The 19,193-nt window shown below is 39.9% G+C and overlaps 1 protein-coding gene across 1 annotated transcript; it reads right to left on the reverse strand.

The window, feature by feature from the left end:
- Nucleotides 2,748-7,259, reverse strand: LOC8061985 (pollen-specific protein SF21). Its single transcript, XM_002438539.2, has 11 exons — nt 6,944-7,259; nt 4,648-4,747; nt 4,466-4,563; nt 4,246-4,334; nt 4,095-4,155; nt 3,930-4,016; nt 3,778-3,855; nt 3,636-3,692; nt 3,503-3,558; nt 3,267-3,402; nt 2,748-3,195 (listed from the first exon to the last, which is right to left on the reverse strand). The coding sequence occupies exons 1-11, from the start codon at nt 7,175-7,177 to the stop codon at nt 2,974-2,976; spliced, it is 1,218 nt and encodes a 405-aa protein (XP_002438584.2). The 5' UTR covers nt 7,178-7,259; the 3' UTR covers nt 2,748-2,973.

A 19,193-nucleotide genomic window follows, 5' to 3' on the forward strand; every position in this document is an offset into this window, starting at 1 on the left:
CTCCGTTATTATTATTTTTGCTCGATTATATTCAGCGTGGCATGAACTGCGAGCAGTGCGGCTGAGCAGGCTTCAATTCGACAATTCTATGCCTGGATGGGCTCATGGGCCTCGCATACTCCTATCTAACCTTGTTTATTAGATCAAATATAGTAGGCTAACTAAACATACTAAGAGCATCTTCAAAAATTCCAAAATATGTTATTTGCTCACTTCTAAATTAGTCGATCAAGTCTAGAAGGCTAACTAAACATACTAAGAGCATCTCCAAAAAAATCCCAAAATATGTTATTTGCCCACTCCTAAATTAGTAGATTAAAGGCCTATTTGGTTCCTCTTACTAAATTTTAGCTAGCTAAAATTATTTTAGCTACTCTTAGATGACTAATGGAACTAAACTATTTTAGTTCCTTTTAGTCAATGTGTTTGAAATTTTAGCTACTAAAGTGACTAAAGATTAGTTAGCTAAAATTTAGCAAGAGGAACCAAACAGAGCCTAAGTCTAGTAGGCTAACTAAACATACTAAGAGCATCTCCAAAAGATCGTGAAATATGTTATTTGCTCACTCCTAAATTAGTATAGGGAGAAAAAAGAAGTCATCTCGAGAGTTTTCTATATTTCTATCTAAAAAAATTCTCGGCACTTTTTTCCTATATATTTTGTATCAGAAACTCTGAATTTATTTATGTACGTGTTTAAGCCCTTCCAAAAGATCTTTCTCTCTTGTGTTTTCCTCATCTAGAACCCTGTCTTTCATCCTACTTACTAGACTGGCCGATACGCACTCCAGGCCACGCGAATATACACGTGCTGGAGATAGATTTTTGCGAGGTTAGAAAAAGATGGAGAAGGAAGATGCCAAATTATTGGAGAGGGTTCTTTCTTATTTTGCTAAAAAAATAAAGATGGGAAAGCCGGATGACAAATTGTTGGAGATGCTCTAAATTTCAAAAAAAAAAGCTAAACATACTATTCTATCCTTAATTTGGATAATGGAAACGTACTCTAACAGACTATCTTTAATTTGGACAGTGGAAGTTAAAAAACACACACTAAGATCATCCCTGACTTTCATGATCATCCCTGACAGGCTAAAGACATCATCGGCTAATGTCAGGATTCATCCAACGCGGATGAAAGAAGTTGCTAAAAACAACTTGCTAGCGAGTGAGAAATCATTTGGCTCAGCTCACTTCCCAAAAAAGCTCATGGTCTATGCACTTTTCACACCTCATCCACATATACTAATGCATGCTACAGGATTTTTTTATTATTTTTTACTCTTTTCTGCTGCCACTTTTCTCCAACCGGTTGCGGATGTCCTAACAGCACATTCTTAATTTGAACAGTGGAGGTAAAAAAACGCACTCTAATAGTTATCTATTAGACTACCTAAATTTTTTGGTCTAACAATTTTTTTTCTTTCACTATCTATTTATATCGGTCTAACAAATCATGCTATCTATTTTTCTTCCCCCACGCACACCTCTCTCTCTCTTCACGCTCGCTCGCACGAGCTTCCCGATAACACTTATCCCCGTCATGCACCCTCTCTGTGCATGCACGCTAGCAAACACTATAAATGTTTCTTTAGATGCAATTCAATTTCCAATACAAGCCAACCAAACACCACTTCATTGTATTAGGCTAGGTTGGATTAGGTTAATCTCCAATGCGGACAACCAATTAGACTCACGGTGTCTTCCACGATGAAAAAGATAGAGTAGTTGATTTCTTTAATATCCAAGTGCTCACCAAAGAAGGGTAAAGAAAAAGGACAGTGCTAGCACCTGACGGGTTGTCCGCTCACTTCCTCGCACCGCTGCTCCCCTGCTGCTTTCTCCCTCCTCGCGTCTCTCCTTCGCCGCCCCCTCCTTCCCCGTTGAGCAGCCCGCCATCGTCCTCGACCCCGGCCATCCTCCCCTTCCTCGCCCTCACCGCTGGCCATAGCCCCGCCATGGGTGTCAGGGTTCACGAACTCTAGTGCCTGAGGGGGCCGCCTTCTTCCCCTCCTCATCCGGCCATGCTGCCCCCGACCTTCCTTGGCCCATCCGCTGCAAGGGCCCCTAAGCCGCCTAGCCTCCTCCCCCACCATTCGATCGACCTGTCTCTATCCGGGCAGACCCTTCTATACCCGTCAGAGTTGGGAAGGAGAAAGGGAGAGACTAGCGAGACATGAGCTCGTTGTCTTCTTCGTCTCTGGCAAGGTCACCAGAACCCCAGCCGCCGATGTCGTCTTCTTCGTCTCCAGCGCGGGAAGGAGAGGAGACGCGCACGGAGGGTGGTAGCACTATCGCAACGATCGCGTGTCTAAGTTTCCGAAAGAAAATCAGTTTGTTACAGCAGCACTGTCGAGTAAGTTTTGCATTCCACTCCACCATTGTAGTATGTAGTACCAAGCATCTCACACCTAGTAACAGCTTGCTTTGCCAACCGGGATTACCGAAGTCCAACAAAATAAGGTCGATGCCACCGGCCGAAGTTCTATAACTGGGTATAGGCAGAACATGACGAATTGCTCAATCCAACCCAACTTGCATCAGTTCTGCTGCGCGCATCAACGAGAACTGATGCATACAACTAGAGATGACACCACAGCATACCACCAGCCATATGATAAAAAACCGCTAGCAAAAGAGAGGCTGCCGCAACAATTGACTGCCATCTGAACTCATTTAGAAGCCCGCAATGGTTCGCCAGTCTAACTTGCAACCTGATAAAAAAGTGGAAATGTTGGCGCCCTAACTTTTGGCAACAACTGATCTTCCCTTATTATTTCTTCTCTTCAACAAATAATCTGTAACAATTTACAACTGTTTCAAGGCTACAAATCAATGGAATCGACCCCCCACCCAACCCTGACCCTACTAACCTCTTGTCTATGTACATCGCAGAAACAACAGCTATGTCACTTCACCACAAAAAAAATCAAGGGATGCACATCAGTTCCTACGCCTTCTCATCATCTGTTTCTATGCTTTGAGGTTGGCTCGTGTCTTGATTGGCTTTAGTTTAACCCCCATGCTCTCAGGAGAGAGGAGCTCCGGTGATATGCAAAACGGATTCAGAGGGCTGCGAGGGCTACAGTTTATCTGGCTTGGCCTGTACAGTCCATATCCCATGAGGAAGTACTCCATCGGTATCAGCATTGCATGAGGTTGCTCCTCTGTCACAACCGAACCACAAGCTTGTACCTGTAGAAACACCAAATTTGGTATGTAAAACCCTAAAATCAATGTAAAAAAATCTGTGTGCAAATTGATACCTCCACAAGAGCGCTATATCGCCTATCAAGCTTTGCAGTCATGTGAACAGCTTCAGCATGGAACTGGGAATTCTCACCAACAAAAATTAGTGTTCTGCATTGTAGTTGCTTCAGGTTCTCTGTCAAGTCTTTTCTCCTGCATAAAGCATGGCAAAATATTTGGTTCCACTCATCCACTGACTCAGGTATGACCATATGAGTTGATCATATAAGCTCTAGAGATAAAAAGGACATACTCATTGATAGTTTGGATAAATCTCCACACATTCATGCACTGCCGTTGATCTAGAAACTTCATTGAATAAAAGGAGGGTTAAACATCATAAATAACATCGTAACTGATAATGGATGAGAAGTCTTAGAGCATACGCTTCTACAAGCCTGCACAATATCTGATTCGGGTTCAGTTGAGCCTCCACGTACTCCCTAGAGGTCATAAAATTCAAAAAAAAAAGTTTTAAAAGCTACACAAATATCACATCACATGACATAACCTAAGAAATTTAGTTACCTTTCCAAAGTAGCGCTGCAACAAAATATCCTTCACGACATTGCACATGCCATAATAATATAGTAAATTTGACATTACCTAAGAAAAAAAATGTCAGTACAGAATCATTATTCTGAAGGTAAGTTCTTAGAAGCTAAATATCAAATAACTACCTTATTATAAAACCACTCAGACCATGAGGGAGCTTTACATAGAGGTGAAACGAGAATAAGTCCTAGTACTCGCTCTCTATACTTTGTCTGCAATAATAAAGAACTTAAATTACTAAGCAGTTGTGCAAGAAGAACAGAACACACTAATTTAGAAGAAATGCATACTGCAAAGAGAGTAAGAATGTATGCGCCCGCAGTGACACCTAAGCACATAACTGAATCCAGTCTGGAAATACACAAAAAATGAACGAAGTTACTTCACAAATGTCAAGAGAAATTCTGAGAACGCTTCATTAATAATGTGCAAATATCTTACCCAAAGAAATCAAGTACATCTGCGATTTGATCTGCTAAGTCATCAACAGATGCCACAGGTGTGCTCGACAAAATCGGAGCAGCTCCCAACTGCATGATTTTTTTTCCAAAGATCAGTAAACCATACAACCATGAAAATGTTGATTGAGAATCACCAGATGCATCATGCTAAGATAAACACAGAAAGAATACACTTCACTGTAACAGCAAACTCCACTGACCTCATGTCCTGGGGGGCTGATATGGTAAATGCAAAAATTATGAAGCAGCAATGAAGCTGCTTCAGGACAGAAGAGTAGTCCTTGGAAGCAAGACATATCTGATCAACAATAAGGACTTGAGTCAAAGTGCTGTGGAATTCTTAAATGACCTAGCATAGGGTAAGCATGATTGTAAAACTTACGGTTCAAAGCAATATCTGGGTAAGTAATAAGAGCAGGCTTATCATGGTCACCGTGTATGGCAACAGATACAGATCCATGGTTGGTTTGTATATGATGTTCCTGGGGAAAACAAGAGGAAATTGTCAAGAAAAAATGGCAATAACAATTACTAATCCACCAAGTTGTACTTCACACCAGATAAAATCTAAATGGAAATGATTCCTGTGGGTGGGTGGGTGTCTGGGTGGAGAAGGTGGGCAGATGAGTGGAACTTGTGATACCTATTAGATTCATGTGCATTCCCTGCACTTAAATCTATACCTCTATGGGGTGCTCAATTTGTAAGTTAATGATCTGCAGAGCCATTTCTTTCACCAAATGAAAGAGAGAAACCAGCACGGCAGCAGTACCTAAAGATTACTGAAAGGAGGGGTTCATAACCAAACCAAAGCAAAGTTTGTAAATCACGACTGAAGTTATCTGATTCCTGCATGTACACTAAACCTTGTAGGGTACTAAACTACTAACAAAGGGGGGAAAAGCATAACAGCTCCATTATAACGTGGCGTGTTACGGTAATGGTTTCTAGACCACATTCCTAAGAAAAAGGAGGAAGTATAGCACAAAGTGCCAACAATAAGAGATTCCTCACCAAGAAAATAGCTAAAAATATAAATAGCAAGAAAAGCATATGCTAGGAAAAATACAACTAGCTGTACTTTTCCATCACAGCAAGGATATGTATGACGACAAGTGGCAACAACAACATCATAGCCATCCTAACCTGTTAGGAAAGAGACTAGTACACTTAATTATCATTCCTAATAACAGAGCTAAATTTTTTTTTTAGGAATCCCGAGTGCAATTTCAACCCAAACCATTGGATCATAAATCCTACAGTTACCATGTAGGCCGCCAGGATCATATGTGGACCTGGCTAAGAGAAGTCCAGTTAGCAGAGAAGAGGCTGCTACAGACATATCTGTGAGTGTGAGATGCAACCAAGTATAGAATTTTGTCCACTAATCAGTGGGTCTCAAACTCCCTATTTCGATATAGATTACTTAGCCAACCATACTGATTCTTAGACAGCCTATTTGGCCCCTCTGCACTAACCCACCGATTTTCTCTCTATTTCCTTTTCACTGGCATTGTCAAGAATTATTTCCATACAAGCTAATGATGAGTGGTTTATCTAAAAAAATGATACCGCACTTCTGCAGCTATATGAAAGATCAAATTCAACAGCATCAGATTTCACAGACAGTACATATTCCACATTACCCAACCAATGGATGAACAAAGCTAGAACAGCATCCACTCACAAAAAAGGGGAGCTTTCAATCCATTAGACCTTACTCCAAATCAATTTGCAGTCATGCCTAGAGTTTAAGTTTCTTCCACATAGCGAGGAAGGATTTAGTGCGTGGAACTTGGCTAGAAAGCCCAACTAAAGCTCTAAACAATTGGAGATAACAATTAATTAAAAACAAATAAAGGGGGCAGTTAGGACACCCAAGCTACAACCCAAAAGCCTCAAAATCACATCTTTATGTTTTCTTTTCTTCTGGCGATAAGCACGCACAAAGCAACCGACTGATTACTTAAATTGATCTGCAAGATAGACAAACTCATATAGGACCACATGACCAAACGAGGACCATAAACCGTCATAAAGAAATCAGCATGGGCAAAGGCAGGTAGAGGCCAGCACCCGCACCCACTTGAGGATGCAACCCATAAAAAAAAAATCATAGCACCGATGGTACACGACGGCTGTCAATTCAGCAGACACCGAGACGCATGAAGCAAGTGACAGGCCAGTGGTAGCAAACGATGACATATCTGGGGAAGCAGCAGCGGAGAAAAGGCAAAGCAGGAAGAAGTGCCAAATTCCGAGCAAAAAATAACACGAATCCAGAAGCAAGTGCGCCAAAGTTACACAATCTAGGTGGTCGAACTTGAAATTCAAACTACGATAAGACGAATTCTGATTCAGCAAACAAGACAGCTGAAATCCTACAAGAAAACAAGGCTTAAATCTGAAACCAATACTACAATGCACCCCAAAACAAGCAAGCACAGCCAGCGAAAACAAAGAAATGCCGCTCCCCCTTGCAACTTCTAACCCTACCACGCAAAGAACTAAATCGAAACCGAACTAAACCCCAGCACCATCAACTTCGCATCTTCCGGGCGTCCAATCCAAGCCTCTCAATCCGCGCTACCCTGCCCGCCGTCTCCCCTCCCCTCCCGAAGAACAGAAATCAACCGTAGCAGCGAAGAAAGCAAGGGAGAATAGGGGGCTGCCCAAACCTTGCCGCCGAAGGAGATGCGCTCGACGTCCACCGACACAACGGAGCCGCCAGAGTCGCCCATGCCCGCCGCCGCAGCAGCAGCCGAGCGCACGGGCTTTGCTGTCAAGCTGGCGTGGCCTCTGCTCTCGCTCCCTCTCCCTCTCCTGCCGCCTCCGGTTTCACCTACTACCACCCCTTCTTCCTCTCTCCAGGATGCTCCGGCCGCCGCTTGCTTGCTTCCCCACCTTGGCATCTTGGAGTTCTTGGCCTTTCGCTTATAAACCGAGCGTCTTCAGCGGCGCAGCGCTACCTGCGTTTTAGCCCTAGCAAGTTTCCGATTATTACGATCCAGTCCAGCTAACGGGGAAAGACGAAAGAGGAAACCGACAGGCCAAGAGTCCATCGTATATGTACCGCCGGTCAAGACTCAAGAGCACATTTTCCGCTGTACTCCTTCCACCCAAAATAAACGTGAGTCAAACTTATTAAAGTAAATATATTAATATTTATCAGGTATAATAAGTATCATTAGATTTAGCATTGAGTATACTTTTGTGATAAATTTATTTATTGATACTATTTTCTATATTTTTAGTTAAACTTAAAATGCTTCTTGAGAAGCAAAATGTGCATTTATTATGGGACGACTTTCACAGTTAAGGCTTTGAGTATACTCTATGTAAGTAAATACCATACATCTTTTTTGGATCACCTTTTAGCATATTTGTTTTTAAGGTATATTGTGATTTCTAAGTATTTTTTGGAAACATGTAATTGTATGCCTATATTAGAAGACATATAAACATTTTTCCTAATTTATTATTTTAAATTTACTGGTTACTAACTATATTAGATATGGGACGTGCTTGGTTGATTTGCCTCCTTGCAGAACATGTAAGTGTATGCCTGTATTAGGAGACATATAAATATTTTTTCTAATTTATTATTTTAAATTTACTGTTTACTAACTATATTAGACATGGGACGTGCTTGGTAAATTTGCCTCCTTGCCTATTGTTTGGGAACATGTAAGTTTATGCCTATATTAGAAGACATATAAACATTTTTCCTAGTTTATTATTTTAAATTCACTATTTACTAACTATATTAGATACGGGACATGCTTGGTAGATTTGCTCCTTGCTTGCTTCGGCAAGCTTTGCCATGCCCGGCGAAGTGAGCCAGTTTGGCTCTCCTGCTTCAGCAAGGATAATCCTGTCCGCACAAGAATCAAGGTAATCTTGCTCAACAACCAAACAGGCTAGCTACTCAACTCCATAGCTTAGCAAGTACATAGTGTCGGACAAACAAACCAAGTAGGCCCATAAGCACTTGCAATATAATTTGAAACTATGTCTAAATATGTTTTTTTGGGTGCAATTCATCGTAGGCCTTGTTTAGTTCACTCAAAAAACAAAAACTTTTCAAAATTTTCCGTCATATCAAATCTTGCGGCACATGCATAAATAAAGCACTAAATATAGACGAAAATAAAAATTAATTGCACAGTTTACTTGTAAATCGCGAGATGAATCTTTTAAACCTAGTTACCTATGATTAGACAATGTTTGTCAAATAAAAACAAAAATGCTACAATCCCACAAACCAAAAAATTTTCACTACGGCCATAGTCGTTCCTGAGCGATTGGAACTTTGTTCCTTCCCCCTCCATCGCCTCCCCCATTTGCTCTTGCTCATGACTGTATTCCTTTTTATTTCCAATAACAGTGTTTTATTTTCTTTTCTTTGGTTGAGAAATTTCCTTGTTTAGGATTTTTTAGGGAACTTGCTTGTTTAGGATTGGATGAGCAGATTCTTTATTTTTTTTAATAACAGAGTACTTAATTCTTTCCGTATTACCATTTGATTATGACATTTGGCTTAGGTGAGATATGATGCATGATCTTGTATGATATGCACTCCTTAGTTTAATTTAGACCGTTAAATTACTCTAAAAATCCAATGGTGCATATTCTTTCTTTTTCCAGAGAATCTAATATTTTAGACTCTTTTGGTTTTGGCAAACGTGATGCTCCTTTTAACATTGTTGTATATATATAATAGACATATTTCAAGTTTTCTAGAGGCAATTATTGCCCAAGTCGATTAAAAGGCAACTTGGAGATTAAGGAACATGAAACATACTCCTAGATTCCAAAGACACACAATATTGTATTCCTTGAAACTTTCTTGAGGACATCAGCAAGCGAAACGAAAAACTTGTGAGCTGGTCCAGGAAATCACTGTCAAATCATTCTTGATTGGCATTTGACTCATCACTTGTATGATACCTATTTTTTGTAACTTTATTCAATTCATATGTAGCTTTCTCTCATGATGGAGCTTATTGCACCCAACAACATCTTACCAAACTGCCAGTACGCGCTAGAAATATTGGTTGCGTCCAGATATGTGTGTTCTCCGCTGTGGTGCTATATTTGCCGGGTAATCCTGGTTGCTCAGACGTCTCCTCACTGGATAAATATTGCAGTATAGATTATTATAAATGCATATTAAGAGTTGATGCAGCTTTCATGCACTAGTACATCACGTCAGCATAGAAATTGTTTCTCTTTCTTCAGCAGTACTTTAACACTACAACAAACAAACATTGTTTTTCTCTCACAACAGATTAGCATAAGCTGGAGTATAACCCAAATTTCAGTGAAATGAACAACAAAAGCCAAACCAGAGAGGAACTGTTTATTTTTTTAAAACAATAGCAGAAGCTCTACTTCTCAATAAAACAAAAAAATATATGAATTTGTATATAAGAAAGGATAGTCAAACGCTGTGCCAACTACAGGACATATGAAAGGCTAACCCACTCACGTGACGCGACAGAATACGAAACTATGGTAACTTCGTAAGTCATCGTTGCCAGGGATGAATATGAAGAAATATGATCCTGGAATCTTGATGAAACATGCATGCATGGAGCAATGCGTGGATAATCATTTCCAATTTGCAGTAACTTGTACAATTTTGTGAGTTGTGACTTAAAAACTATTCATTTGACAGAAAAGTTATGATTAAAAGTAGTGGCTCCCAAAATAGAAGATGAATCAATCGTCATAAGTATTGAGATTTCAACCACATGAACTAGCAATCAGCTGGAGTATACTAGTACTTCGATAGGACCGCTAGTACTCATCTAGAAAATGCAATCTTGTCAAAACCGTGCAAAACTGCAAATGCAAATCCGCCTGTGTGGCCACCAGTATATTGAGATGTGTACGCCCCATTTCCTCAAATTTTCGCCGCGCGTGTCCAAACTCTTAAGGGCGCCCCGTTCATTTATAGTAAAAATAATATAAAAAAAACTCACAGGAACAATTCTGATTCAGGATTGCTATTTAGTTTTATATAAGATTTTGTTAGCAGGAATGATTTTAGGCTACGCCTAACCGAACGAGGCCTAAAAAAAACATTTCCTTGATACACATGTAGTACACGCTGCCTGCCGTCTGCGGACTCGAATTTTCAGCAGATCGTGCACGTGACATCGAGAGGGCTGCACGCAGCCCCCACAGAGACGCGTGGCTGTTGGTTAAGGCAACGCACAGATGCGATGCGAGTTTAGGTACGGAGGCAAGGGATTTCTGGCAGGAAACCTGCCCGACAGGCACAGGCAGGAATCCGACGGCAAAGGCCTTGTCTAGTTTTAACTATAAACTAATTTTTTTAAAAAAAATTTCACAAGCATTAAATATAGATGAAAATAAAAACTAATTACACATTTTACATGTAAGTTGCAAGACAAATTTTTTAAATCTAATTATAGATAATGTTTGTCAAATAAAAATAAAAGTACTACAGTGTTAAAATCTAAAAACTTTTTAAATCTAAATAAATCCAAAGGATTGAAAATCTCGATCGTTTCATCCCAATCCTGCTGTTCATCGTTTGGATGTCGCTTTTGCGCATCCTGCAAGTCACAAGTCCACGCGACGAAATACGGGCGCATGCGACCCTAGCCTCGTAGTCGTAGCTGCCGTGACAACATCACAAAGCCACTTGTATGACTAAACAGCATAAATATTTCCCTCATATTCATTTTGTGTGATTTTAACATAATTATTTAGAATTCTAAATGAACTCAAATGAAAAGAGTTTTAACTATAAAGCCGTAGATATCGTCAAATACTGCAACTTTTGTTTTGACCATTTTTTCAGCATAGATTGTTTGAAAATTATAAATTTCAAATATAAAAATTTAAACATAATTTTCTTTTAATTAATAATTTTAAATACAAAAGTTGTTAACTAGAAAGATGTATTACTATTTGAGATCTACAACTTTAGTTTTTGTGGTTTCTTCATTCAAGATTATTTGGAAAACTTAAATTTCAATATGTGAGAAATTCAAATTAAATTTTGGAGCAATAGATTATTTCAAATAAAAAGCTTATCAACTGCAATGTTCTATATATTTTCTTGATCTATAACTTTGGTTTTGGTCATTTCTCTATCTAAGGTCATTTGTATAATTAAAAAATAAATATCAAAATGTGAGAATTTCAAATAAAATTTGTTAGATCCAAATGAAAATACAAGTAGTAGATCTCTTTGAGATATACAACTTTGATATAAATTTGTCTTTATCTAACTTCATTTGAAAAAATATAATTTTTACTATGCTACACCTATTTTTATATCATCATCAATTCGTCATGCTCTTGCCTCGACTCTAGACTAGGCACAATCTATATTGATACCCCGTCCACGAAAGAATCAATTCCTAGAATTTGTACCAGTCATTTTTTTTAAGTTTGACTAACTTTATAATAAAGAGTAACAACATCTATGACATAAAATTTTACCATTTTTTACGAAAGATTCAATCCTCGTGTTATGACGAATCTAATCATACTAATTTGATACCATAAATTTTAGCATTTTTTCTAGAGAATTGATCAAAGTTTAAAAAGTTTGACTTATAATGACTACAAAAATTGATTCTTTCGTGAACAAAGGGAGTAACACGAGAATTGTCATGACCCAAGTTCTGGTGGTACTGCTCACAATCTAGCACTATGGGTGGTGTCCCCATGGAAAAAAAAGATTTCGGGCCTTAAGCGCCCAAACAAAGTCAAACATTTTGTTTAGAGGCTTGTGCATGATAGCTAACCTCATGCGCAGGAAGCTAATGAGGTCCAGGGACTACAAGATGTCCACTGTGTCACAGATTAGACGAAGATGGCGGGCTTTTTTTTAGAAAAATGTAAATATACTAAGGCGGTATGGCGTGAGAGGATAGGGAAGGAGGAACCTTACAAACCAGAGGTCCGCTTTAGAGGTACTATACAAAATACTAGAACATCTGTCGGGCGCCCTACAATGATTTGTGGGAAAAAACAATATAGTCAATAGATACGACAAAGATCCAAAGCAAAATTATAACCACTGATACTAAGCATCAGATAAAAGATATCATATCATCATATACTTAGCACAAATCATGAAGTATTTGCTCATCGCAGCCAATATGGTTCTGTTTAGATTGATTACACGACCCTCAATCACATGTATCATGTACGACTACCATAGCCATTATGGTTCTATTAGGTCATGCATTACACTATTACAGTTCACGGTTGGATTCAACACTGTAGCCCGTAGTTTAGAACGCCGATCCAAATATATGATGATCATCAAAATAGATATATAATTCTATAAACAAATTAAAAGATCGGTAAACTTCAATTGCAAATGAGGTTTCAATACATGTCGATCAACACTCTGCTGCAACTGGTAGAGGCCAAAGCTCTGTGACCTTTTGCTGATTAGTAATCTTTGACTGCACTGTAAACAGGAGAGGTCATGAGTATTGTTGTTAAGAGGACCAAGAAATTCAGATACACATGATAGGTCATCAAATTTCAACTTTTCTGTCTCAGTGCAAGATAACATTCAAACAGTTGTGTTTAGCATCATTCTTAGGTGGTATGACATCCATATGAAGATAAAAAAAAGTTCACACAAAAACAAGAAAATCAAGAGGTAGTATAAACTGGAGGTAGTATTAAGTATAGCAGCAGGAATTAGATGGTGGCAAATATGAAAGGGTATGTACAAACAGCAACACAGCCACAATCAACACCCCTCGTGCATGTGGAACTTTGCTTCATAAATATTGTGACCTCATAAATATAGTTCAAAGCACCCCTCATGCATGTGGAACACAACCACAATCTCTAGTTCAAATCTATGATCGGTTCTAACTTTCTATGCCATTCTACCTCTTAAGAAACCTATTTTTTTTCTCTCCTGGAATCCTGGAACTTTGCTTCATAAATATTGTGACCTCCTTAATATGTGTTCAAATTGATCGACTTACTGAAGACCTAGTATTTTAAATTAGAATAATCACATGTAGATGTAGTTGTCCAAACATGAATTGCAAGGCATATGCTACATCTCTCCATTTTGTGTCAGATGTGAAAGTCACAAAAAGGTCAGAAGGGCCAAGATTGCATGTATCCGTTTGGTGTTCTTCACTAATTTTCTATCTAATCAAGAAGAAAAAACCTAGCAGGAAAATGCAGTCAGCTGGAAAGTTCTTATAGGTAATGCCGCTTGGGGAGAGCGGGAAAATTAGATAAATGTATCCATCAATATATCTATTTTACCAACTTACATGACCACAACAAAAGACCATAAAATTATTACATAATTACATTTACTATTCACAGCATGACAATGGCACATGAAACTGCGCGTGCGACATTCATAGGTCCTAAAAATGAGTGAAACATGGGGAGGAAGAGGGAGATGTGGGATTTCAGAATAGCTAAAAGTGGAACTAAAATCATCATGGAAAATAGCGTCCGGTCAATATTAATAGATTGTAAATACAAATTTAATAGTAATGAGGGCACACATGAACTGTAATCAGTGAAAAAGAAAGTAAAATACGCCTATGAGAAAGATGAGGCTCAAATTCCTACTCCAGTTGTATCCTTAAAAGTTAAATATACCTACTTCAATTAAGTCTAGCGTATTCTCTAACCTACCTACTCAATAACTTAAGGTATGCAGCTAACTCGAACTTCCAGATCCAGTCGATGCAACTATCTGTAAAATTGGTTTGCATACTATCTATGACAAATAGTCATAACAATGATGAAGATAAGCAGACAGTTTTTACAACAACTTTGAACTGTAAAGAATGTTTTCCCTCTAATAATAATCTGACCAAAACATAATTGAAAGAGAGTTCTTGCAGCTGGTTATTTCTTAGGATTTCACAATACAGGACACATCTTTTTGTAGCTCTCATCAAGGAAACCAGTGTGAAATTGGATCTATGAAAAATATCTGAAAGACCTCCATACTCTGCTCAAACAAAATGCAATGAATATCAATATCGAATGTGTATCTACACATGGTAGGCCTCCATATTCTCTTTCATACAAATAACTCCCAATGCAAATTTCCTATGAAGCATTCTATCAAACAAATGGCGAGCACCAGGCTTGACAAAGAAATTTATCGATATTGGCAGAGTAATAATTTAGCTAACCGGTGGGTCATAGGAGGATTATTCAACAGATAAAATCATGGAAGGTTGTGAACTTACAGATAAGTGAAAAACAGTCATGTTGCTGACACGGGAGTTGAGGTTGATGTCATCAATGGTGTCTCTGTCAGCATGCTCAAGTGCATTGCTGCATGTCACCAAACAGAAATTCAAAATGCCAAAAGCAAAGGTATTATACAAATAATGCAGTCCACGCATGTACAAGAACATGACGACAGGGCTCATAATCAAGGTCGCTCTCATATTAGAAAAAAAAATCCAAAATTGGAGTAAAATGGTGACCGTGGGTGTTGTTTCATTCGATATATATCAATTTCCAAGAAACCAAAAGTTATTTGCAATGGGATCATTTAAAAAATCCATCTATTAGATTGTACTTATTTAAGCCATTATGGTATGGTATACAAGTAAACATTGTCAAGAGTACAAAATTTAATGCATGACATGACATAGAGCTACAAACTTAGTGCTGACAAGCAGATAACTTCCACAAGGCAAATCCAGTGGTGAGCTAGGGCATGCTAAAACACAGCATATTTTCCACCATGAGAACAGGTTTCTAGTTATGTCAAGAAGCTTGAGACATGAAACATGCAAAACATCATTGTGCAAAGTATGTTGTGTGTTAGCATACATCTCATCTGCTCCAACCATTAGCCTCCATTATTTTAGTATAATAACTCAGAGTTGGGGCATACTAACAAGCAGCATGCTTTCCAGAAGTATGATATGTGTTAGCATACATCTCACCATGAGAAGAGATTTCTAGTTATGCCTAGGGGTATTAATTGTGAATACTAAAAAATGCCACTGCTTTCCACAAGTAAGAACTGCTCCATTTCCTTCAATACTATATGGCTTATACGTAATGAACATGGCGATCATAAGATAATATTCACTTATAACCAAACTCTTTAGTTGATCTGGCGATACGATTGACCTAACTCCTTTGTATGTAATAGTTGCACTAATCAACTCATTAGAGCTATCTGGCTCAAAAAAACTCATTAGAGCTATCAAGCCTCTATTGAACTTTGTCACATACATCTCATCTGAATGAACTCTTATTAAAAAATCAAAGTATTACGTCACAAAAATAAATTATGAGCTTCATAAAAAAATTATGAAGGCAAATTCAAGGAGGTGTTAGAACAGTGAACACTGCACTAATCTTGTTCCTCATTGTGAAATCCTAGATGAGGTAGAGGCGGAACTGGAATCATAAAATCCAATCTATGAAGTAGGATGAGAGAAGTCCAAAATTCATAGCGAACGATTTCCTCACAGTGCAAAAACCTGCAACTCACCAGGCAAAAGTTGAGATCTAGCTTGTCGATGTGCTCCTCGCCGCTAGATCTCTCAGAGTTTGCCGAAGATGAACACCACCCCCTCAATTGCACGACACATCCACGACACCTAAATCGACATATGAAGAAAGGCAAGCCACCACTTGGGGCCGCCGGAATCCTAGTGAGCTAATGGCACCTCGAAGCGCCATGGATCCAGGGAGGTTAATCCTCCCTACGCGCTCGAAGTCGCCGCCTCCATCACAGCTACCTCCCTCGCTCCCAGCAGCAGAGAGAGACAGGATAGAAATAGAGAGAAGGGGGAAAGAAGATAGGAGGGAGAGAGCGCCGGACGGAAGATGAGGTCGAGATCGAAGGAGAAGTACCCCACTCGCAGGAGCGCGTCCGCCGGGGCCGCGCTCGCCCGGCGAACCATGCCGGACCGAGCCGCGCCTCGTGGTTTGTGGAGGAGGGGGAGGAGAACGACGACAAGCCAAGATGCGCGCGTGGGCGGCATGGAAAGAGGAATGAGGGGATTAGGGTTCGACCGTTTGGTCCAAGTGAGGGGCTCTCTACAAAATATCCAGGGGGTTAAAAGAAATGCGACAGTTCTCAATAGACTAGATATTCTTGGCAGAACAAATTTACAGCAGGGGTTTACATAGAAAATGTTCCAATATGTGTCCTCTGTGCGACAAAGTGGGCCGCGGGTTGGTTTCTAATAACCTGAAGAGCCTATTTGCAAAATGTACAATAACACATGTCGCCTTGCGAAGAAGCCAACAATGCTTCGAATTCTCTGGTGCCTCCAATGTGGAGGGACTTTTAATAACTCCCGATTAGAATTCTCTGGTGCCTCCAATCTGGAGGGACTTTTAAAAACTCCCGATGGCAGTGGAACATACACTGTAGAGGAAATACGATTGGCTGATAAGCCATGGTAGAAAGTACCGATGGCTAATTTATTGTGAGAGAAAAACACTGCTGAATAAGCCCAAATAAACAAGGCGCGTCTTTTTGGATGCTGGCGGGATACGGCAGGCTCTATAGTGAGATATACATAGTTCATTGATCACTGTGGAGTCTCCAATACAGTCACTGAACTAGCGTCCGGATGGAAACTACTATTGTCAGATTATGATTATTTAAAACTAAGGGGTGTTTAGTTTACTTTTTTCCAAAAAAATTGGGTTTTGGTTCATCATTTTGCAAAAATTTTGGTAAAAATATGGTTATTCTTCATTTTAGATTTTGGCCTCAAGAGCAAAAAAAAACTCAAAAAGAGCCTCAAGAGGTTCCTATGAGGATAATAAATTCGGTATTTTGGATGGAATTAAAGGTGACTCTAAAAATTTTCGTATTTTGCATTTCATCACTTCAAAGTAGTTAGCATTTTGTATTTTAGATTCTATGGGGAACTAAACACCCTCTAATTGGATGGTTCATTCCACAAACAGCAAGGATCGAGAGGCTGGGGATTCATTATTCCGGACGGACACGGAAATATGATTGGCTCTGGACTCTGGTGCTGGTAAAATCGATCATTGACGCTCTCCAAACTGAAGCTATGGCAACCTTGCATGGTCTCTTGTTTGCTATAGATGCTGACATCTCAAAGATGAAGAATGAGACTGATGCTTCTATTCTGAAGACAACGCTTACATCTTTTGATATGGTGGTGAATGATGCCCTCTTTTGGGATATCAAGTTCTTATTGTGTATCGAATCCCCAGGCAGATGCTTGAGCTAAGATGGGTGCGTGCTTAGGGTCCGGCGCTGTTAATTTCTGGCCAAAGTGTAATCCTGCTGGTGCTGTAAATCTTTTGATGGCCGCTGATCAGATGTTTAGGAGTTGTATTCCGTCATTTGGATTAGGAGTAGTTTTGATTGCTTTTTCTTTGGGTGCAATTCAGTTCAAACATGGTATGTCTTTGTTCGATGATATCTCTACACCTGCGGCAACTTTGGTGGCAGTGCAGCCGCAGCCACAGACGTTTTGTTTTTTTACATTAGCAACAGCTTGTGCTCGACTGAGTACTGACGGCGTTCAGCACAATTTCTGGTTGTGTGATGTGCACCTAAGGCCTTGTTTAGTTCCCAAAAAATTTCATGCATGGAGTATTAAATTTAGACGAAAACAAAAACTAATTACACAGTTTGCCTGTAAATCGCGAGAAGAATCTTTTGACCCTAATTAGTCTATGATTGGACAATATTTGTCATAAACAAACGAAAGTGCTGCAGTACCCAAAATCCAAAAATTTTGCCAACTAAACAAGACCTAAAAGGACAAAGTGTTTGTGTTTTAGCGCCAGGATAGAATGAGCAAGCAAGTGGCATAGCATATTGCAACTACTAGGATACTGGCATACTGTCATTTGTAATCAATCGAATTTGACAAAGTAAAATTGTTTCAAATTCAACCGTGTCAAAGAATCAAGTGCTACTAGGTCCGTATCTTGAGCATATGCATTAGGATCTAGTAAAGTACTAACTTAACTCCTTTGGTGAAAATGTTTATGAAAAGCTAACACACATGCACTTTAGTGGTGGACACTTGTTGGTGTTAGCACATTTACAAAGGAGGTGGAATTCCTAGGGTTAAGAGGGGTGTGGGTTCCTCTCTCCCTCCCGCCGAGCTTGCGAGGCAGGATTCAGCGTTTTTGAGAAAATTAAGTGTATATTTTCTATTGCAACGGTGGGAAATTTGGAGAAGTCGCGGGAGTGTTTCTCACCGGACGCTGGCCTGAGCGTCCGGTGTGCTGTCAGTGCTTGGCCCTGTTAAGGTTGAGCACCGAACGCACTGTACCGGACGCAGGGTGTTCCCTGTTCATGCGTCCGGTGTGGCCTGACTTAAGCTGAGGGCGTCTGACTGAGAGCACCAGACGCTCTGAGTGCGTCCGATGGTGTGCGTCCGGTGTGAGGGGGTTTTGCAACCCTCTTTGCGCATAAGTCCGGTGAGCACTGGAGCGTCCGGTGCTCCAAGTCCGGTGATCAAGCATCTTTGCAACCCTCTCTGCGCACGAGTCCGGTGAGTACCAGACGCGTCCGTTGCTCATTTAACCACGTCCGGTGGTTCGAAGGTAGCCGTTAGAGATTGACGCGTGAGATTCAAAGGTGGACACGTGGCTATCTCTTAAACACCGAACGCAGGGGGTCGAGCGTCCGGTGGTACCTTGGTAGCGTTCGGTGCCCCGTTTTCAGCCCAGTGAAAGTGGCCAATGACTCTTTTGTTGAGGGGGCTTATAAATAGAAGGTGGCCGGCTTTGGGAGACTTACTCTTGCACATTTGATTACTCGAGGCATACATTGAGCTAGAGAACACCCCCTCCACTCATCTCCTTTCTTGATTGCTAATCCTAGTGAGATTGAGTGAGATTCAAGTGCATTGCTTTGAGAGTTGCATCTAGTGGCACTTGATCTTTGAGTTTGCTGTGGAT

This window comes from Sorghum bicolor, chromosome 10 (assembly GCF_000003195.3).
Source record: "Sorghum bicolor cultivar BTx623 chromosome 10, Sorghum_bicolor_NCBIv3, whole genome shotgun sequence".
Taxonomy (NCBI): domain Eukaryota; kingdom Viridiplantae; phylum Streptophyta; class Magnoliopsida; order Poales; family Poaceae; genus Sorghum; species Sorghum bicolor.

Excerpts from the sequence above, each read along its gene's own strand:
- LOC8061985 (XM_002438539.2), bottom strand. The coding sequence starts at position 7,177 with ATGCCAAGGTGGGGAAGCAAGCAAGCGGCGGCCGGAGCATCCTGGAGA. Across the intron at positions 3,693-3,777 it reads TGCAGCGCTACTTTGGAAAG|GGAGTACGTGGAGGCTCAAC; the intron begins GTAACTAAATTT and ends TATGACCTCTAG. Across the intron at positions 3,403-3,502 it reads TTTATCCAAACTATCAATGA|GAGAAAAGACTTGACAGAGA; the intron begins GTATGTCCTTTT and ends TGCTTTATGCAG.